Source organism: Galleria mellonella, unplaced genomic scaffold (genome assembly GCF_026898425.1).
Source record: "Galleria mellonella isolate WM207_F2 unplaced genomic scaffold, CSIRO_AGI_GalMel_v1 utg78, whole genome shotgun sequence".
Lineage (NCBI taxonomy): Eukaryota > Metazoa > Arthropoda > Insecta > Lepidoptera > Pyralidae > Galleria > Galleria mellonella.
In genome coordinates this window covers 3,850,327-3,873,271 of record NW_026442151.1, presented here as the reverse complement: position 1 = coordinate 3,873,271, position 22,945 = coordinate 3,850,327, and the positions used below count along the sequence as shown (strand labels likewise).

At 30.3% G+C, this 22,945-nt stretch overlaps 2 protein-coding genes across 2 annotated transcripts; one reads left to right on the top strand and one right to left on the bottom strand.

Moving 5' to 3' along the window:
* The first annotated feature begins 927 nt into the window (after positions 1-927).
* Positions 928-4,176, top strand: LOC116413394 (mite allergen Der f 3-like). The gene is made up of 4 exons (XM_052901606.1): positions 928-1,286; positions 2,244-2,395; positions 2,785-2,993; positions 3,613-4,176. The coding sequence occupies exons 1-4, from the start codon at positions 1,194-1,196 to the stop codon at positions 3,996-3,998; spliced, it is 840 nt and encodes a 279-aa protein (XP_052757566.1). The 5' UTR covers positions 928-1,193; the 3' UTR covers positions 3,999-4,176.
* On the bottom strand, positions 4,176-22,424 carry LOC113517565 (uncharacterized). Its single transcript, XM_031912593.2, has 9 exons — positions 21,936-22,424; positions 18,164-18,508; positions 17,601-17,814; positions 16,961-17,124; positions 11,290-11,441; positions 9,769-9,982; positions 8,705-8,902; positions 7,701-7,839; positions 4,176-6,801 (listed from the first exon to the last, which is right to left on the bottom strand). The coding sequence occupies exons 1-9, from the start codon at positions 22,057-22,059 to the stop codon at positions 6,561-6,563; spliced, it is 1,791 nt and encodes a 596-aa protein (XP_031768453.1). The 5' UTR covers positions 22,060-22,424; the 3' UTR covers positions 4,176-6,560.
* Between the last annotated feature and the right edge of the window lie 521 nt (positions 22,425-22,945).

Here is a 22,945-nt window from a genome sequence, read left to right as displayed (position 1 = left end):
TAAGCAGTGAATCCCAAAACAGTAGTTAAACAACTTTGTTCATATTATTATATACACAATAGAGCCAATTATGAATTTACTTACGTTAATTTTTTCAATACATTTTCCATACTATATATCTGGAGAAATTAATCATATAATAGGTATGTTACAGTGTATATCCATAATTAAAACTCTACAGTATGTAATTGATTTATCAAAAAAAAAAATATAATTTCAAGTCACTCATAACAAGTTCATTAAACCAACTGCACAATTAGTGATAAAAACCAATATCTATTCTTATTTGGCAAAAATTATAATAAAAAAGTATAATATTTATGTTTATTAAAATAATCGTGATGTTTTAGTCTTACTAAAGTATTATAACAGGGAATTGCAGTGATTTCTCTTATTTAATAGTTATATTCTAACAGAAAAAAAGACATTTAAACTAAAGTGTGAAAGTAAAGAAATACCACAGTATCTTATTTTTAATTGTGTACGCTAATAAAACAACTTATACTGGAATATAAATTATACTATTATATGAAAAGCTATGACGTATATATTTATTATATTAATATATGTATATTACGTATGTATTTATATGTGATTTATGTATGTATAATTTTTGTAAAGATATTATTCTATATGTTTGTATGTTCATTCGGCTTAAAATATATTAATATTGTTATTTATCTAAATATTTATTTCATTTACAAATTGATTTTCTAGACGAATGCACCGCCATTTACTCTCTCTGTAAAATGTAACGATTGATTGATTGATGTATTTAAATGTGTATAAACGTATAAATAAATTTATAGTTATTTTAAAAAATTAGTTTAAGTGACATTGTCCGTATGATACTGGCACTGTCAGCACACTGTATAAGTAACCTTATACAAAGAGTTCTTTAGGCTTAATACAGCTTACCTTACTTATTTAGGCTTATATAATACATTCAGGGATAAATGCTCCAACTATAAAGCTGGAGCGTGACTAGGAGTCACGAAATAAGTAGAGTAAACGGTTGGACATGAGATTTTATTTAAGTACATTATGATCCTATGGACCTAGAAACTTGACTCTGAACTTTTGTTTATTATATCTATTAAAAGAAAAATATTCGTTTTAGAAAAATATCCTAATTACAGATATTTTATATAGGTGAATCTGATGGACGAATAATAGGTGGTCATGAAGCAAAAATGCACAGTCATCCATACATGGTATCTTTACAATTAAATTTTTGGTTCCTACGTACCCACATATGCGGTGGGTCGTTGATTAGTGACAACTGGGTAAGATACTTATTAATACTTATTTATATTAAAGTAGTATATATATTAATACTTACTTCTCTTCAATATTGTATTGCAAAATCTTTATTGTACATACTTTACATCAGACACATTAAGATTTAATATACTTATCCCATAGAGGGATCTCTTACAGTCAACATTTAAAAAGCTGAAAGAAAACTATAGAATGTTCGAGGGCGAAAAACAGCTAAAGATGAAACCTAATAATACCTGGTTAAAATTAAACATATTGATTTAAATTATTCCATACCTATAACATAATAATGGATGTTTTTATACAACATACGTAAATACATTAATTGTCTGTATATAAAAAATGTAAATAGCCAGAACTTATATATATCCGAAGACAATTACAGGACTATTAGATTAAGTAAATTAACAGATTAAAGTAAATAAAAAATTACCAGTTTCGGCTTTTAGAAATCGTAACCGAAGGTTCTTTTTTTAAACTAATATAAAAAAATATATATAATTATTAGTGATTGCATTTTGGTTCAGGTTATGTTATTATTTAGTAATTCATATAGCATAACAACTATGATAACGTTCCACATATAGACCCACTATTTTCATTAGAACAGGATATTTTACAGGGTTTTATTTTGATTTCCATTTTATTCCTTCTCTTGTGTACATCATGTTTTTCCCTGAATCTCATTTTATACAACATCATGAAGACCAATAGAAATATTTACGGGGACATAATGGGGTCAATTCAGAGGCGTCATTTATATAAACAAGGAAAGGTCACTATGAACAAATTTTTTTAATAGATTCTAGTAATTTGGCAAAATTATCAAATTGAAATGTTAGATTGATTAAGAGATAGGTTTATAAATCTAATACCTAAGAATCGGGCCCATTCTATCTTCGTTACTTAGGTACATACTTTCCTTAACTTTTATGTATATATTTTTACTACCTATCTTGTAGATCATAACAGCTAGTCACTGTATAACAGGATCATGGTTGATAGATTGGTTGAACATAGACGCCGTAGCAGGAACACACGATGTGGATTTTCATGAGCCTGGTACACAAATAATCAGGATTGTCCAACGTACACCGCATCCGGATTATGCAGGGTATTTTTTTTTTCTAATTTAATGGTATATTTAAGGGAATTTATTAAAACTAACTATCTAATACTTAGTGTATACTTATATAAAACTAGTAATTTTTTTTAGCGTCCATAAGCTACAATGACCGTTTAAGATTAGACGGACTGTATGCTTGTTTACTACCTTCATGGTATAAAAAAAAAGTAATGTCCTAAGATAAAAAATATTTAAAAATACATCGAAAACATTTTCTACTCGAATTTATTAAGTATTGTGTATATCATAAAAACAATTTAAATAACCACCACTCTCATTATTTAAATTATTATGATAAGTGGGTAATTACACAATATTTTGTTTTTGTTAAATATACAAAGTATATTTTAATTTTTGAATTCAATATTTTATTTCAGAGGCGTCGGACCACATGATATAGGTTTATTAAAAACTCAATATTCATTTACATTATCAAAGCAAATACAACCTATCAGGTTACCAGAAACGTTTAATGTGAACGATAAAATAGCTCTGGCAGGATGGGGTGTATACACTACGATTTTATTTTTACCAATACTGCCTAATAAATTGCAAGAAGTCATAATGGAATATCTACCTTATGAAGGTAAGTTCAATTTGAAAATCTTTAAAGAAACTGTATTAATAACAGTTCCATAATACACCCATACAACTCTGATCAAAATGTTAAAATACCTAAATACAACGGCTCTTAAACAGCGCTTAGAACATACATACATACATATCTGTCACGCCTGTCTCCCATTAGGGTAGGCAGAAACAATGGAAGAAACACTAGAACATTTTCGACTAGAACATTTTTTTAATAATTTTTTAATTAATTAATTATCATATTGAAGTAGTATTGTATTGTAAAATCTTTAATATTCATAATTCATATTAGACACATTAAAAGATTTAATATACAATAGCGGATCTATCCCATAAAGGGATCTCTTACAGTAATTTTTTGAAAAGCAGAAAGAAAACCATAGAATATTGAAGGGTAAAAACCGTAATGTATATTTTTATCAAAAATTTTGGTATGATAATTTCCTTAAAGGTTTTTGTTGTTTTTTTTTTTCAGCCAGAAATAATTATCTAGTCGTCACATAACTTTTTTATTTAAGAATTAGTAATAGTGGTTTGAAAAAAAAAACATATTCGAATATCCTTAGGCGCAATACCTTTAACAAATTTATTTATATGCTGGTATTTATTTGCAGAGTGTTACAACGCTTTAGAAAAAATAATCGAAGAAACCGGTGAAAGCAATGCTCTTGTGAAGAATAGTAATCTATGTACTGGTCCAATATCAGGAGGTGTTGCAGCATGCAGCGGAGATTCTGGAGGGCCATTAGTACAATACGTGACAAAGATTACAAAAAACAATAACTCACTAGAACTATTTGACAAAAACGTTAATAACTTAGATTACGAAGACTTTCGAAATTACCGTAATTTGAATGAAGAAACATATTATCCTGTTTTAATAGGTATCACATCTTGGGGAATAAGTCCTTGTGGAGAAGCAGGCGCACCTACGGTTTATACAAATGTGTCAAATTATATCGGATTTATTAATAACATAACGCAATTAAGTACAACATAGGGTAATAAAAATATTTTAAACGCAAAAGTTCGTTTATTTTTAAATTTAATAACTTAATAAATCACATTTTTTATTATACATATAAATCTTAATATTATATACTACCTATGAGATATATTTACTTCGATGTGTATCTACAATTTATTTCATGTAATAATTCCCTTATAATAGGGTAAGGAAAGGTATATTGGTGATAAAAATGAAAAAAACTAATTTTATAAGAATTTTGAAACTAAGCAAAAAGTCACTTTTGTTTTACTACATCATCTATTATTTGAAGTAAATATTAAGAATAGTTTTAGTAACAAAAATCTAATAACTTTAAGAATAAATCTCAATTTAGTACACAAGAAGCCGAAGGTAAGTTGGCGATACAGTTCGGTAGATTGGTGATACTGGGTAGGAAATTTGGTGATAGTATGAAAATCTCTTATAATCAGATATTTTGAACTTAAAATATAAAGTATTTGGTACATTAATAAATATTATTCCATGCAACTATCACACCTATAATACAGCTGTTCTTCGGGATCAGTATCTTCGATGGATGCCCAGATCTCGTAGTATGGCATGAGGCAGTACGAACACTGGATCCATTTGGCTCCATTTCTTTTTTTTTACATCAGCTAAGTACAAGACCTCACATAATCCACACTCCCAATCATTTTCTATTTCTTGAATTTTACTTTTTTTTGCTTTTTGAGCAGATTTGCCCGACGTTGAGGGCTGAGACTGAACGTTTTCTTGCATCGAATCTTTATTTGCATTAGCAATTGTTGGTGTTAAACATTTCGCGCTAGAATCTCTTTTTCTTGACTTTTCTAGGCGTTTTGAAGCTTTGCGTGTTTTTAAAATTAGATCTACTTTAGGTTTAGTATTTAAAGAAAAACTTTCAGATGCTGCAAGAGCTATGTTAGTTAAAGCTGAAGGTCGTAATGCTTCCTTTGAAATAGCATTTCTGTTTAAAGGACATATCCCCGTTTTTTTTAAAAAGTACTTTCCATATTCCTTTTAGTAATCTCCTCTTGATTCTCTAGGTATCGCTTTAAGGTGCTCCATGGGACGTCTGCTTCTTTGGAAGCTTTATATATGGTTTTACCTTCATTTCTTACTAAACTAATGGCTTTTTGAAGTTGCTGCTGATTATATTTTCTATATTTACTCTCTTTTTCCATTGCCAATCTAGAGATATAACAAAAATAGGTTATTTAGTGATATTAAAAAATTATGTATAGGTAATTTGGTGATAAAAAAAAATATACTCCAACTCAAAATAAAACACATTCACAAATTCCTCAAAATAATACCTTTCGAACTCTATATTAGACTTCCCTAGTTTATTTTTAATATAAACACAAAATACATCTCAAGTTAACCTCTCAAAAATGTATCCAAAACTTTGGCAAAAACACTAAGAAACAACGGCCACAACTTAAGAAATAAAAACTCACCTTAACTGTGTCACGACTTCACTACAGTTTTTTTTCAATAATCATTAGTTTATTTAGAGATTTTAGTAAGTTTTTACACTGATTCACTAATTTATTTCAGTTAATTTTAACGAAATACATAACGTAGCGCAAACTCAGTAAATAATGGCGCCACTGATGCACAATCAACATAAAAGTTTGTTTACTAAACGCAGGAATCGTGTATCGAAGCGGTTAATATATATATATCTTTCTCACTCTCGTAACAACTTGCTAGCGCTGCCTCTTGAATGTGCTTGTACAGGTACACGAGTGGTATTCTTTCTAAAAACTATCACCAAATAACTTATATCACCAATATACCTTTCCTTACCCTATAGATTGAAATCGAAATTATTAACCTCCAGAAATAAAAAAAAAACAAAAAAATTGAATTTTTTCCCAAAGTACTCGCGACATGAATCGGTAAACGACAGCAAATATTGAGCTTTCCATGCTAATACCGTGTAAATTTAGTAAGAACCTCAAATTTTTTGTAGTTTGTGAATTTTTGATTCACGAAATTTCTGTGCTAATATATTTTATGTAGATTCTCAGTTTTACTGGTATGTATGACATAAAACGACTAAAATATATAAAATGACATATGACGACTTCGACTTTACCTGTTAGACTCGGATAAATGTAAAGTTTTTCAATTGAAGAGAATTTTTACATGAAACACACACATACTACATACAGTGTAATGCCCCCTATGCAAATATTTTAAAACTTTGGATTACAATTCGTCTTCAATCCATAAAACTGCAATTCAGAAACAAACATCCTAACATAATGTAAAAGTTTTATACAACAATACAAAAACATGTGAATATTAAACTAAAGTATTCTTTTAAAAGTTGTTTTAAATATTCAAAGTATATCTTTATTCTATTAGTTATTTCTTAGAAGTTATTGCCTTTTATTGTATTATTTAACTGATCTTTTAAAATTATGAATCACAATTAAATTCCATCTACCATTCGGTAGATGTATACTTCTATGCAATTGCACCATCATAAAAAAAATATAAAATTATCATAAAAAAGAATCTTACAATTAATTTGTAATCAGTCTATAATTAACTAAAACGTTAATTTAGTAGCACATCAGGAGGTTTATAATTGCCGCACAGTGATAACGCCTTGATAATTTGTTCTGGCAAAGGTAATGATCGAGGTACGCTTAGAAGTATTGCTGTTGGTAAAGATGATAAACTGCACGCTCGACACTCCAGCATCCAGCTACCTCCAAGGTCGGTCCTCATCCGCACCACTGTATAACCTTTGTTTGGTACAGTCACTGTGTCTTTAACAGGCGGATTTATCAAGTTCCTGAAAAATATATATTGATTTTTCAAATACAGCTCTCATCACTTTACATTTCAGCCATTAACTGTCCACTGCCGAACATAGACCTTCTCCATAAGAGGAGTTTTTCCAGTAATTGCCACACTTGGCAGACGAGTTGGCAACCGAAATTAGTTTTTTAGTGATATTTAAAGAGGGACGCTGCTGCCCATTTCTCTACCATTAAGTTCCTTGAGTCGCCTCTTACGACACCCACGAGAAAGGAAGTCTATTCTATGACACGACCGCACTGAAATAAAGATTTACTACTTCCAATACATCTAATCCTACAAATATTATAAACATTAAAGTTTATAAGGATATTTTTTATTTGGGTGTTTGTTACTCAATCACGCTTTATGCTTAAAAATGGATTTGAATTAAATTTGATATACGAATAAGTTATGTCCCAACTTAACATATATTATAAACTAATGCGCATGGACATAATAGCAGGTAACAGCAAGTATATTCTGTGACGTCCATGCTTACAGCGTTGGTTACTGCTTTTTATTATTGTTGTATAAAAAAAAGTCCATGAGATTATCTGAATAAGTGATATTTATGGTCACGAAACTAGCCGAATATTCTCAACTGAAATACACATAATTTAATACGAGTGTTCTTACATTAAAATATCAATGATATATAATTATAAACCTTAATGATGACCTTTTCTAAAAATATTTCAACATTATTGAGGCAATTTGTTCCCAAATCGGGCAATTTTAAACTTTTATTTAACTTAAAAATATAATAAGCAATAGAATTGGACCTTGACAAGATTTAATTCTATTTCTTATTTTATACATATATTATAAATAGACTTTAATTCATTATATTTAACCCATATATAAAGTTTAATAAATATTAATTAAAATTACCTGATAACTTTCTTCTCTTTATCGAGCCTCTTAAATTCCTCTAAAGATATCGGTTTTTTATCGAGACTCTGCCACGTAGCAACCACTTGCATGGTGAACCCATGTAAATGGAATGTATAGGAGTCGTTACTGCCAAAACCTGTAATGTAAAATAAAATTATATACATATACACCGCATACAGATAAATGGTTAATACATTTGAACAAAATCTAATAATACGTATGAAAAAAGCAATGTAATACGTATAAAATAATCAAATTTATATTTTTTCGCTAATCTTTTATCAGTGTAAACAGTTGAAGGCAGTAAAGGTAAAGTATATATACCATATAATAAGCGAGTACTCATTCTTCCCATATTTCTTGACCTTTAGTGTTCTAAAGAGATTATTGCCCAATGATTATCGCAAATAATTATAAAGACCTAAGGACGACACTAATACCACTATGCTCATCGAACATTCTTTCGAATTCAAATACATATGTTTGCTTAAGAAGGCTACTAACATATACTCGTAATTTTATGTAAAATCTCTGATTCAATGATACATATAATAAATAGGAAGCATTCTGGTAGACCCTTATATTCTGTTTTTACTCTAGTTCTGAGTATTTCGCTACTTAGTATAAATACCGTTATTCTTTCATAAAAACCGTTTTTCAATCAATAATCTAACTCTTGTCTATGTCTTTTAATGTAACCCCATGTTGAAAGGTATTGTTAACAATAGTTTTTACAATCGAATACACTGTTAAAATAGCAGTTTATAATTTCATACTCAGACTAATTATGAATTAATTTTATTCGTCAAATCTATAAATATAGAAACTTATAGGGCAGCGGATTCGATATCCGCTGAATTTGTGCGACTTCAGTGCTGAAGCTTGAAATTACTATATACCTATTTCAGTGTTGATTCATTATTTTTAATTAACTTGAATATAATAGCAAAAAAATACATTAATTGATACATTGATTAATAAAGAAATATGATAATATTCACCTTCGTTCAACAAAACTAGTTCAACCACGGCACCCTCGTGAGACGTCAGAATCTGAACACATTGAGGATCCCGTGACTTGTCCTCTTCACCAACAGGACAAACATAATTCAATTTGACATACCTAGGACTCAAAATGGCAGGAATAGCTGGATAGAGGAAACTTTTACCGTTTATCTGTACAACGCTGTCCTGTAATGCTGAAATAAAAATAAATATTAATTATGCATTTTCTACATATTTATAAGAGATGATAATGAGGCAAACATGCAAAGAAAATATGGTAATTTACCTATTCGGATTTTCGGACTCACTCAAACGATTTTTTTCGAATTATCGATCCAATCAAATTTATTAAGATTAGGCCTTATCCAATGTACAATCCACAAAAGAACCAAAGTCACCGACATAGTCCGAAGTATAAGCAAGTTAAAGTGGCAAAGAGCTGGTCATATAGCTCGAAGAACCAACAAACGAGGGGAAAGAAAGGTTCTTAAGTGGCGACTCCGTATAGGCAAACACTGTTAAACAACCCCAACTAGATATAGTTACCATTATATATTATATAGAATATTTAAGCCTTAAAAATAATAATGTGGAAATTGACTGAATCTTTCTTTGGTTAACTACTAACATACAATAGATGGAGAAGAGATTATTAATAACAGGAATTAAAATTAAGTCTGCAAAATATTTTTACTTATTTCTTTTACTAAAACAGCTGAGTAGGGGGAGAAGGGGTTGTTAGTAATAGAGACTGAGAATCTTAGTGCTAGCAATATACCCAATCAGGTCGACCTCGCGGTTCTCCCTGGAAACTATCATGGTTAATTCTTGATGAATTCATCATGATGGGCTAACTGGCCTGTTTTCATTCTCATCTATCACCCTTCACTGGTGCTCCGCCAGCGTATCCCGTTAGCGCAGGCGGGGTACCATACCATTTTCACCCATCCAAAAAAAAAAACTAAACTGAGTAAAAGAAATAAAATATAAAGAATGTTGCTTATAGAGAGGTTGCTTATATAGAGCGTTCACTGTAGTACATATTATAAATTGTTCTTACATAACGCTGCAGGGAAGAACGGCTTATTTGGTAAAGCTTCGCTGATATAACGAAAATCATTTTCATTGTCCTCATGTTTAACCGCCTTTCTGTCGATACTTAAATATACAGTTTTGGAAGGTGTACTCTGAGCCACATTTTGTTTGGATTCCAGCATTTGTCCATATACTGGCGGCCCAAGTTCCTTATCAGTTTCAGTGTTTATTAAATTAGTCTGTAAATAAATAAGGTTATGTCTATTTAATCTATAGTTCATCAATTGTTATTTATAAGCAAACCGATTTCATATAATAATATAACTGGAAAACAAACGGACAAGATTATAAAGTTAATATTTGTTTTACAATCAACTGAACATAATATATGTATAATATCCATGATCAATGCACGTGAGCACTCGGGAATTGTAATATCAGTTGGTTTAATGAAGACTAAATTATTACAAGCTATCATTTGCACCATATCCAAAAATATATTTTCATAGATTTTCAAAAGTAAGAGCATTCTGCATAGCAAATTTCCAATCTACATAGTTCACCAGTCCTTTAAATTTTTCAAAAGAGATCAGCGAATTACTCTTGTTAAATATCATGAAAATTTTCTACTTACAGAGCTGGGCCCATAACCTGTTGTAAATAGCAGGATGCAGTAATAAAACGTATATGTATTTGTAATATAAAATAATAAGTTTAGTGAAATAATACGAGACAAAAATCATAAAAAATCTGACGTAGAACAAACATAAAAATAATACATTGTTCTATAAAACCTCAGTGTCAACAGCCAGTATTAAAACACCAACATATAAAGCATTGATTCAATTAAATTAATAATAATTTAGTTAAATTTAAACTTTCACGTTGTTGTATGTAACAACGCGTTAAACGCTGAACTTTACTTACTTTAATTTGTTTTACTTCAGCAATAAAAATAATTAATATAATTTAATATACCTACATACTATTTACCTAAACTAACGTTGCGTTGAATTCCAAACGTGAATTTAAAATATTAATAAAATAAAATTTTATAACAATAATCAACGACTGTGTGCTACGTAAAAATAGACTTCAATATTAAAAAAACAAGCTATTTTGAACTTTAAACTACTGGACTTATTTTAATGAAATTTCTATGGGGCCAATCTGTATATATGTCCTTTCAGATAAAAAGAATTTTTCGAAACAGTTTAGAACTGACGGAGTTACGAGGCAACAAACCAAAAAAAAATACCACTGATTTGTGAACCTTCTTCTTTTTGGAGTCGTCTCACAATGTTAATGTCAACAAAAATTGCATGTGTACGTAACTACTATACGTAGTGTATGTGTAACTATGCAATTATATGTAAACTTGAAAAAGGGCCACCATTATTTAAACTAGAAAACGAAGGCCACGCTGTACATTTTAATATTGTTGATGAGAAAATATTATTTTCTTCTTTATTCAGTTGTCTGCCACTCATTGTAGAAGTTCTGCTTAGTTTGGAACTAGATGGCGTTGCGTAATACTACTACTGACCCGTTTATTTTGTAACATCGACGTGTAGTTAAAACCGGAATATATTAACATCGCATCGGTAGTCAGACCAGCGCAAACCTCAATTCCGTGAACTTTCAACCAATATCCGCCATTCTCCTGAGACGCGCGAACTACGACATCCATCCGTTCACCTGTAAATAAAAAAAATAGCATCAATACTTTTTTAATAATAATAATACTTTTATTGGATATTATTATGTGTATAACTCCTTACAACTTATAATTTAAAAGTACGCTATAAAATTTACTTAGATCAAGCGTGCAAATATTGGTGGTATTAAAAAACCTAATTATTAAATAATAAACAATAATTGCATGATAATAAATAATCTTTATTGATAATGTTTACGATACAATAAAATAAAAAAAAAATTAAATAATAAAATGCTATTTATGCGACTTCGTATGGCAAACAAGTGACGATGGATCTAATACAAATGGTAACACTAGTCTACAGATATGAATAGCGCCAAAGACAGCAAAGAAGATATCACAGAAATACGTTTCCATTTCTTTTGATTAAAATGTTATGCTTCCGTACTTGGTAACTTAATTGCTATACCCCACCTTTCTAAATACAGTATTACAACACAATGCATAACAGCTTGGCTTTATAAATATGAGCAAAAGGGTTCAAGTCACTCATTCCTACTTTTTTTCTGATTTTACATTTCCCCGTCTGATAAGATCCTTCATCCTCCTATTGAAATGATCAAGACAGAAATATAGACCAATAGAGGAATCATCATTATTTGATTATGTGTTTGTGGTTTACCCTTGCAGATTGGGTAATTCCAAGTTTACTTTACTGGGTTCGCAGTAATAACAAATTTATTCTTGATTCGGATATGATTTTAATACGCAAGCAAATGAAACGTTAACGTTAACGTTTACGTTTGACAATATTTTTTGTATATATGAAAAGAAGAGGTGACGATATATAATCCAGTGAAATATGACAAATGACGTGAAGGTAGCTGCTGGTTGGTAGGTCGTCACAATTTGTTCCACACTTCATGATCCTTGCAGCAATCATAGATTATGCAATAACAATCATCATCATTATAATAGCCGGTAACTGTCCACTGTTGAACATAGGCTTCTCTCATAGAAGGGAAGTTTGCCAGTAGATATCATGCTTATCAGGAGGGTGGACGACCGCAGTTAGGCTTTGGTGAGTGTTTTAAAAGAACGCCGCTGCCCATCCCAATAGAAGAATATTATAGAGTAATTATGGTAATCACATACATCTGATAGCCCTCCATATCCTGTACATTATATTATGATAAACTAGATATCTAAAGTTACAGAACTAAAGTTATATCTGAAGTTACAACCCATAATACATAGTATATCGATTCTTAAAATAGGTACGCAAAACCGAGCCAATATAAAAAAAACATTATTACAAAGCTTTTATTTCTTTTATTTATGAACTGCTGCAATATTTCAGAAGACTTATGTACTTAGGTACTTAACACCATAAATCTATATTTATGCTGATAATATATGGGATCATTCATTTCGATAATCATCATCATTATTTCATGTCCGTTTCTAAAGGGAAAAAATCTACAAAGTGACGAAACTAGGTATTAACCTGTTTGCATGAAAGTTTTTTTTTTAATTTAATTTACTTTGTCAATCATATTTCGCATACAAAGATCATATAACAAATATAAATTCTCGACTACATAACTATATATATGTATATATGTGTGTGTCTGTGTAAGTGTGTATAGAAAGTGAAATGAAAACAAACTAAAACCTGTTTCACGACTGACCTTAAACTTGCCAGTGACCATCGCCTTTCTCTACAAAGAACATCTAGAGTATCCGTTCTGTTGAATCGCGGTCGAAGCTAACGCAGAATTTAATCTTTATACTAAAATAATATGGCCTGATTTACTTACAGACTTAGAAATATAAACTAGATCACAAACTACAAGAAAACTTAAAGGTTCTCTAAGATAACATAAACATTAATTGCAATTAGAAAAACTTTCATCTTCACTGAGATTTTCAAATTACTTTTGCAAATTTCTTTAAAAGAATTTTGCAAATTTCTTTAAAAAAATGTAGGCATTTTATATATTCGAAAATAACGAAACTAACCCAACCCGAATTTATGTCTGTGGTGCAAAATAATGCACTTTCTCCGTCCGGTGACCTCAACAGAGGAATCTATAAATGTAGATATTTTTGTAATCTGTCATAGAACTTTTTTTTATGAAGGTGGCCCAGGACCATTGCTTATAATATTCTGTGGGGGAAGCCTATATTCAGCAGTGACTAAGACGATGATGATGATGATGATGATATGTACACATGTGCTAGCATATAAATTTAAATTAACTACATGTCTATGAACATTAATTACAGACATAGATAGAGACAGAGATTGCAAATATCCCAACTTATATAAAAGCTAGGTAACCTCGTTGAACTATATTTATTTATTCTGGGTATCACGTATCTTTAGGGTTGCCCGACTAAACAATAATACGAGTAAGAATTCGCGATAGTTATTATACAAAATTGACTACTTGTTTTGTTTTTTTTTATACAACTTAGAATGGCAAACAAGCTGACGGCCCACCTGATGAAAAGTGGTAACCGTCGCCTATAGACATGAACAGTACCATGGACAAAACAGAGTATACTGTTTCGCCCATGATACCGTCCATACGTTGCCATTCCTGAGGACTCAGGTGTTATTCTCTGTACCCTGTAAATTCACACCGTATCCCACCCTTCAAACCGAAACACAGCCATGCAAACACAACTGCTTCACGGTAGAAACACGAATAGAACAGAGGTACCCAAGCAATCGACCTTTGTACAAAGTCTCCCTCTGGTACTTGTTTTGGTGATAAAAAATCATTATTGATAACAAACCCCATACGATTTTTTTTTTATTTACCTATGTAATTTTTCAAAATTCTCTATTACGTATATAATAACATCTAGTTTATAAGAAATGTAATTTAAAAGTATAATATGGTAATCACAGTAAACCAAAAACGATAGAATTTGAAATTTTTCTCTGTTGTCACGTTTATCGTGTATCACATAAAAAAACAAAACTGACTGTGATAAACTTTTCACAATAAAAATGTGCTAAATATGGGTTAACAATTAGGCAATATAAATTTAAAAAAATAACACCCAAAAGAATGTGTAACGTTGTACAATGCAAATGAAATAGCAAATACATATATCAAAAAGTATATGTATCTATGCATTTCGACAACCATTTTCACAATATCACGGTATCACGGAGGTATCGCGGGCGATATGTCCATAGTACTGCTCATGTCTATAGGCGACTGTTACCACTTTCTATCAGGTGGACCGTCAGCTTGTTTGCCATTCTAGATTGTATAAAAAAAATTCACAATAGGCTAATTAATATCTATATTCAGGCATTCTTTTTCTGTAGTTAATTTGGAAAGTTGGTAATATAGAAGCATGTATGCAGGTACTATTTACCTGTGAAGGCTTTTACATCGTGTTAAGTCCCGATTGTTTTTTTTTTTTAAATATTCTATTTCCTTTAAAATGTTATAATATTGCGTCAATACTAAATACTTCTTTTATATCAATGAACGACTATGAAAATGGTAATTAAGGGAAATATCATAAATTTATGGGAAGAGATCATTTTCAAAATGTTAGTTAAAGAAGTATGACAGAATTTCACTATTCTCTTTATATTTAATATACGTAATAAATATATTCCTTACTGTAATTATTTATTCGTTTCGAATGCGCCAATATTTGGATTCTCGAGTCATGATTATTATGATGATTAGCACAAAAAAAGATTTATGGTTTATATTAATTATGTAATTCTTTTTCTACATAAAAAATATATATTTTCCTAAAAACGTTATGAAATAATGAATGACTATGTCCCACAAATAAAACTGACTTCATTAGTGACCATATCAGTTATTTTAGTCTAAAAATTGAACTACTGAACCGATTTTGATGAAATTTGGAATGAAACCAATGTATAAGTATATCCTTTCAGATAAATAAAAATTCCAAACCAGTTTAGAATTGACGGAGTTATGAGATAACAAAAATAAAAAAGTACAACCTAATTCTACCTCCTTCTTTTTGAAGTCGATTGAAAGCCAAATGTGATTAAAAATTCCTAGAAACATTTATTGTCCCTGAACTAAAAACTTATTTATTATTCGTTAAATAAATATGAATATGTAAATAAATAAAATGTCAGACTGTGTAAAAGATATAATTAATTATAATAATACATATAATTACATAATCAATTAACAACTTCACCTCAGTTCTGTATTCATATTTACTTATATAAATACTTAAGCGGTTTAGTGACTATTCTTATATATAATAGGCATTTCGTTTTTGCGATCTACTCATTTCACTATAATTGAACAATAATAACATGACTTTCTCCATGGCATAACATTGCTTTCTTGCTGGCAACGCCATTCACTCTCACCTAGTGAAGTCCCAACCGTAAATGTCAGTTTCTTATTTAAACGTACGTTTATTGACGAAAACCACAGTCATAAACGCAATGATCAAGAATTATCATTAATCTTTTTTAATTTATTAGCTAAGAACACTTTTTTTTTTTATTAATAAAGTTTCTTTTAATAGGACTGTACTCGGCTGTGTTGTTAATTGTTAATTGAATTAAGAAAATTAAGTTAATATTTTTTAGTAACAACACATTGCTGCAGTTTTTTTTTTTTTAGTTTATAAAGAGGAAAATAGAACTTTATTCACATAAAAATGTTGGTGTCTACTCGCGAAATAATCTGCTTAATTAATTAAATAATAAATAGCCTTCTCCTTCTGCATCACAAATTAACATAATTAAATTTATTTAATGTTTAAATATTTAAATTACATTGACATAGTTAAATCCTTTTATTTTTAGCGCAATTTTGTCTAATAAATTTTAGATTTTCGCATGGCATGATTTATGGTTTATATGATTTATGGTAATTTGAACATAGGCCAGAGTAAGCGGACAATAGCAGAGAGGGTCAAGGAACATTATTGCAGTGAAAAATCGCCAAACAAGTAAAACAGCTGACGTGCGGCAGGCGGCCGGTAGTACTAAAAGCCAAATCTTTTTGTAATACGGATAAAAGCATATTACGTTGACCCCAAATAATAATTGGGATAAGGGTAGGAAAATGATGATGATATATACATATATATATGTACTAATATATAATATAATAGAAATAATGTAAGCAAAGGTAAACTTACTTCTTATAGAGTTTCCTTACAGCCAACCTAACACAATAGCATTAAATGTAGTCATGGACGGAACAGTATACTCTGTTTTGTCTACTGTTCATGTCTATAGGCGACGGTTACCACATTCCATACGGTGGGTCGTGAGCTTGTTTGCCATTTTAGAATAAAATAAAAAATAAGTTGCATAAAAAAAAGTAGTACATATTGACTAGAAACGGGTACTAATTGGAATGAGTTCTTAAGAGAACTCAAGAACAATATAGAAAGTGAAGAAATACATCTACTCGATGTGATTTCAAATTAACCCCAATTCGATTACATCAAATGTCAGCCTACAATTCAGTAATCTCGAACAAAGCTCAACAATGCGCAATGCTGATAGAGTTACCTGGGTAAAGTTGCACGCTCCTCGTGGACACCGGTTTTACCGCTTTCCCATCTGTTGCGATAACCGTCATTTCATGCCCTTCTATACTTGCAACCACGGGACATTCTATAGCAATTGCATTGATCAACCTGAGTCTATAAGCGTAACCTTGCATAACAAATAACCTGAAATAGAAAAGTTCAATTATTTCTAAATACATGTAATCCTCTGGAATGATGGAAATCCTTTAAAAGGAGTGTTTAATCTTAAAAGAGGAATTCATATCTTTATTTCTCTTTCTACAATAAGGTACAATTTATTATTCATTTACTAAACAATATGTTTAGTATTTTTGTTATAAAAACTAATACTGAATAATACTTTTTGGCTATCAACTAAAGTAACTACTATTTTAGCACTCACAATTACCGCTGCCTGCATCAAAATAAAAACCATTCTAGTAAAAACAAAATATTCTTATAACATCAAAACTGGACGTGGTTAATTAAATTATGATTACATATTTGAATTCAATGTGTCCATATGTATTAATCCTACAGATACATTGTTTTGCTCTTATTTTGAAGCCGACCTGTGTTATTAATGTTTTAGGCCAATATACAAACGTTATCACAATTTAGCATGAAACCTTTTAACTTACTTGTAGCTGTCTTCATCTCCATTTATTACAAGTGCATCTGGAGCCATCTGGCTCATATCCTCAAGATTAGCAGTAAACAACATGGGGAATCTTGCACCAACCAGCAAAGTGTACTCAGGACTTCTGTCATAATCATACAGTGCGGAATGGTGGTCTAGAGGCTGAGGTTGATTCACCACAAATGAACCGTACACTCCATCGCTGTGATGAGATACTATGAACAAATAATATTACTGTATTGTTATTATAGTTATATATTGAAATATCTAATACATTGTCAAATATCAAAATAAAATGTTCTAGAATTCCATACAATTCGATATTCACAAATTAATCATTACAATAATTATCTCATTAAACATCTTCATTAGTATTTAGTGATTTATTGAACTGTATATGCATATAAAATAAACATAGTTTGGTTGAGTGTTTTAAATATTATTAAGTACTTTTTATTAAATTACTTGCAAAAATAAATCTAATCTAATAAGGCTAAGTCATTAATGAATTCGTGGGCACAAATATGTATGCCATAAAAAAGTTTACTCCATTAATTTACATACCAGAGTCAGCGTGATAGAAGAAAGTTCCAGGCGATATGGCATTAAAGATGTAGGTGTATGTTGATCCATAGGATATAGGGCACTGAGTGATCATTGGGACACCATCCATGTGGGGAGCTACCTGCTCCACGCCGTGCCAATGTATAGCAATATCCTGATCAGGAATCTTATTCTTCACTTTTACAACCACAAAATCATTGACGCAAACGTTTATCGGAGGTCCTGGTGTTTTCCCATTAATAGTAATAGCTGTTTTTCCATTTTCAGTCATAGTAGGTTCTATCTCAAAGGTATATCGGCAAAATCTTGGTTCAACGTTAAATTTGCAAGGTCTATAACATGAAACTGAAATAAAAAAATCTATGAATGTGTGGATCCAGACAGATATATAATATTATTATTAAATTCAATTCCAAATATTATTTTAAAATTTAGCTGTTTGTGTGAAAACAGCTGTTGAAATTTTAATAGTTTGTATTAAACATACTCTTTATTTATTTACTAACTTTTACTTGCATTTTCGTCCGCGTAACCTAAATATATTGATTGGCCGAAATAAATGGTAGCCTTCGACATTCTCTATCTATTATTACTTTACATGCTTCGTGCTTTAGAAAGCATGTAAAATAAGCGTCGCGTAAGTCACTTTAGAGGCCGTCATATAAAATACTTAAAAACACTTGACGCAAGAGAGCTACAGCCTTACCCGAATAGTAATGCCTGTGACTACCTCATTTGAAATTATAGTCATTTATAAATATTGAAGGAATTCACCACTGTCATCCTTTGTACCATATTCTAAAAAAATATTAATTATAATTATCATGAGCGTTCATAACTTATGCTTGCCGAAGTGTGGCAACGTCGCTTTAACCTGTCAAGTTTTAACAATAAATAAACTATTTTTAATGTTTGCGTTTGATTATTTAAAAAATGCTCTGCAAGCGAACTAAAACCTTAACCATAAAACACACTGTATTTTACTTCGGAATTGTTTAAATACGTTTTTACCATCAAAATTAAAATTTTCAGTGACAGTTTAATAAGAATATTTCTGCATGTAGTTGTTGTTCTTTTTTTTTCTTTTTTAGATTATTAAGTGATGTAAATCTGTATATGTTTGTATAACTATAACTAAATTGTAACTTTGGAAAGCACTGGCTTCTCACATATACTTAACACTAGTTTGGGAGTCAGAACTATATGTAAATTTACTGGTTCAATAAAAGATTATTATCGCTAGTGGAGAGCTTTTTAAATAATCATTCAGAAACATTGAAATATGTTCAATTGTTTTTAATAATTGACAGGCAATTAGAACGTTTAATCAGTAGATAGTCTCTTCTGTATACACTAGGCACCTCCGTATATATAACAATATTTTGTCCGCCTAGTCTATCGCTAGAAACGTTGACACAAATACCAAACAAAGAAAAACTGGTTTTCTATATATGCAATTTTTTATTTAGTTAGTTTATTAATATTATGCGAATTACATGCGAAAGAAATTTTTCTAAATGTGTTACTTTCACGACATAGAAGATGCTACCACGTGTGCTATGTTATTATATTTTTAAAACTTAGAATGGCAAAAAAAACTGACAATCCACCTGATAGAAAGTGTTGTAAATCATATATATTAAGTGCTTATTAGGAAGGAAAAATTTATTCAGAGAGAATTGTGTATTTTTATCAGAATAATGAAGGACAAGAAAACAAAAGATAACTTCGAACAGTAATTTTAAAATTATGTCAAAGTCTATATACACGTATCAAAACATTTCGAGCCATTATCAACAGAAAGTAACTATCACCAGTCGGTAGCCCTTCATATGTTGCCTTTCCCAAGTATAAGTACATAATTACAGTACTATAAGTTAAATCGTTACTAAATAAATATGGCACCATCAGTGTAAATTTTATTGATTACAAAAGGAAATATAAAAATTAGAATAGTTAAATACTGCGTAATATATGCGAACTTGCTCCCTTTCTAAGTAAGTCGCTTGTACAAATAATATTGTCACGACTATAATGGCAAACAGAGTAAGTAGTGAAAGATATTTGATGACAATTGTAGTTTGATTAATATACTATAATAGGTTATCTATACTTATAATAAATCTGTAGAGAGGTCAATTCTGTACATGAAATATATTTCCAAAATAACTATCAGGGGGTGATTAGTGATCGATACTGATGCCAAAAACTGCAATTTTTGTCTGTCTATCTGTCTGTATGTTCTACAAAAACTACTCGACGGATTTTAACGAAACTTGGTACAATTATTCTCCTGGGCAGGTTATAGTATACTTTTCATCACGCTACGATCAATATGATCAGAGCAGTGAAGGCAATGTTGGGAAAACGGGAGAAGTTACTCCATTGCTTCCGTCGCGAGTGCAGCCTTAAAAGCCACTTTTTAAAATGTACAAATGTCCACCCGTGCGAACCCGGGACGGGCCGCTAGTATACAATATGTTTCAATAAAACTTAATAAAAGGATAACCAAGTTGGTTGAAATTATCACAGAAACACTGTTTAAATTAAATCCTAATCTATAATTCTATTTACACTAACATTATAAGGGGAAAGATTTGATTGTTTGTTTGTTTATAATGAATAAACTTAAACTCTATTTTATTTACCTATACTCTGTTACTAACTGTATATGTAGCTACTAATAATTTGTTATTTATCATATTATATTTGCACGATATATGTTGCTGTGTAGGTCTCGGTATAAAATAGGTCACCCCTTCCTTTCGCGTAGGTGTCGTAAGAGGCGACTAAGGGAGCTTATGGTAGAGGGATGAGCAGCAGCGTCCCTCTTAAAACATCACTGAAAGCCAAATTGCGATTGCCAACCTGCTTGCCAAGCATGGCAACTACTAACATAACCCTCCTTATGGGTGGATAGACTATGTTCAGAAGTGCACAATTAACGGTTGATACAACAACAACATATATGTTGTGCTTTATATACTTATATATATAGTTTTATACTTCTGCAGATATCATCGTTTTTCAAGAATATTGTAACCAATGTTTTTGTTCCAAATAAAGAATTACTATTATTATATACAAACCCTATAGATATTTTCTCCTTTCGAGTTCTCTGGGTTGACTAGAAAAAATCCTTTTAAGTGCTTTTTTGTTATATCTTATATATATATATATATATATATATATATATATATATATATATATATATATATATATATATATATATATATATATTAAAAACGGATGTGCAAAAACATATTAGTCAATAAATTTACTTAATCCATTTCAAAAATTATTTTACCTGTAGAAAGCTACATTATCAGCTAATAACCTAGACTATATATTATTTTCGAAAATTCTATCTATCCATGCGAAATCGTGCTGGATCACTAATATCATACAAATATAATAATAAGAAGAAAGTAAATTTGTTTGTTCGTTTGTTACTTCATAGCGTCTGAACGACTCAACCAATCATTACAAAATTTTGTATACACATACTACGTAGAATAGAGAAAGACAGGCTACTTTTAATCCCAGTCAATCAACATATCCCAATCGGAGTCACAAGTAAAAGCTAGTTAGTAATAAATCAAAATATTCAATAAATAAATCTATTTTTGATTTGTACTACATATTTTTGGACATCAGCAAAATGTCTTATTCAAATTTATTCGTTTGTTTACATTTTTATTAAGTCCTATTGAAATAAATTATATATATATATGTAAATATTTTATAATAATAATAATTATTCCTTTTTTACCTGGACTTTTTGTATTATCTTCAAGCAGCCAGTTATCACTCATCACTTTAAAAGTCTCAAGCGACGCTTTTCCATTATTGATAATATTTGCGATAATCATTAAACAAATTACTAATAATTTCATTTTTTTATTAAATTTTATAACTTATTTATATTAATAACACAATATATTATAAATTATCATAAGACATAACAAAACGCATAATCACAAATGAACAGCACACAAGAAGCGCGTCCCCGCTGCTGAGTCGCTCGGTACTGCCCGGTCTCTCTGTATCTGTTATGGCTCTATGCAAATGTTACACTTTCCACGTTGAGCATTGCCTGAAAAACTGGTTCTATCTAGTCGCACATAGAGTCTTCCTGCTTTATGTAAATTCTATTTTCTTATTGCAGTAAATACATGGATCATATATTTTTAGATGGAGAGTGTAATATTGACAAACAAAGACACTGTTGGGTGATGCTTCGGTTTTCATCCTGAGTGTTCATATTTAATCTCATATCTGATGGAGGGTACAAGAATCAAACGTATAATATTAATAATCTTGCGCCACCTACCTACTTCTATCAGTTCTCCTTTAACCAAAGCTTGACTGAGATTGTCCCAACGATAAGACCGCCTTTTGTACCTTTATGCATATATTTCAATCTGTATTTATGTTACTATATTTCACTTGAATTATTCAGTTGCATGTTTTTGTTTCTGGTGCACTAAAGAGGTAAATTAAATAATTAATTAATAAAAATAAATGTGATAAATGAATTTGAGTTTGTTTGTGTGTTACCTTATAGAGCCTTAACGGCTTAACCGATCACTATGAAACTTTGTATACGTGTACTGTATGGGATGAAATAGGAATAGACTATTTTATTGCGGTCACTGAACATATCCCGGACAAATGGACATAGTCACAGTTAAAAGATAATAATATTATTATAGACGGTCATGATTTTCATTTACACAAATCTTTAAAACCGCTCAATTGATTTTAATAAAATTTTGTAAA

What these genes read in the sequence shown, in the direction of transcription:
- LOC116413394 (XM_052901606.1), top strand. Translation starts at nt 1,194, where the DNA reads ATGCACAGTCATCCATACATGGTATCTTTACAATTAAATTTTTGGTTC. An exon ending in CGTTGATTAGTGACAACTGG is followed by an intron (nt 1,287 to 2,243) that starts GTAAGATACTTA and finishes CCTATCTTGTAG; the next exon opens with ATCATAACAGCTAGTCACTG. An exon ending in GGAATATCTACCTTATGAAG is followed by an intron (nt 2,994 to 3,612) that starts GTAAGTTCAATT and finishes ATTTATTTGCAG; the next exon opens with AGTGTTACAACGCTTTAGAA.
- LOC113517565 (XM_031912593.2), bottom strand. Translation starts at nt 22,059, where the DNA reads ATGAAATTATTAGTAATTTGTTTAATGATTATCGCAAATATTATCAAT. An exon ending in AGATAATACAAAAAGTCCAG is followed by an intron (nt 18,509 to 21,935) that starts GTAAAAAAGGAA and finishes TTTTTATTTCAG; the next exon opens with TTTCATGTTATAGACCTTGC. An exon ending in CTTCTATCACGCTGACTCTG is followed by an intron (nt 17,815 to 18,163) that starts GTATGTAAATTA and finishes ATTTGTTCATAG; the next exon opens with TATCTCATCACAGCGATGGA.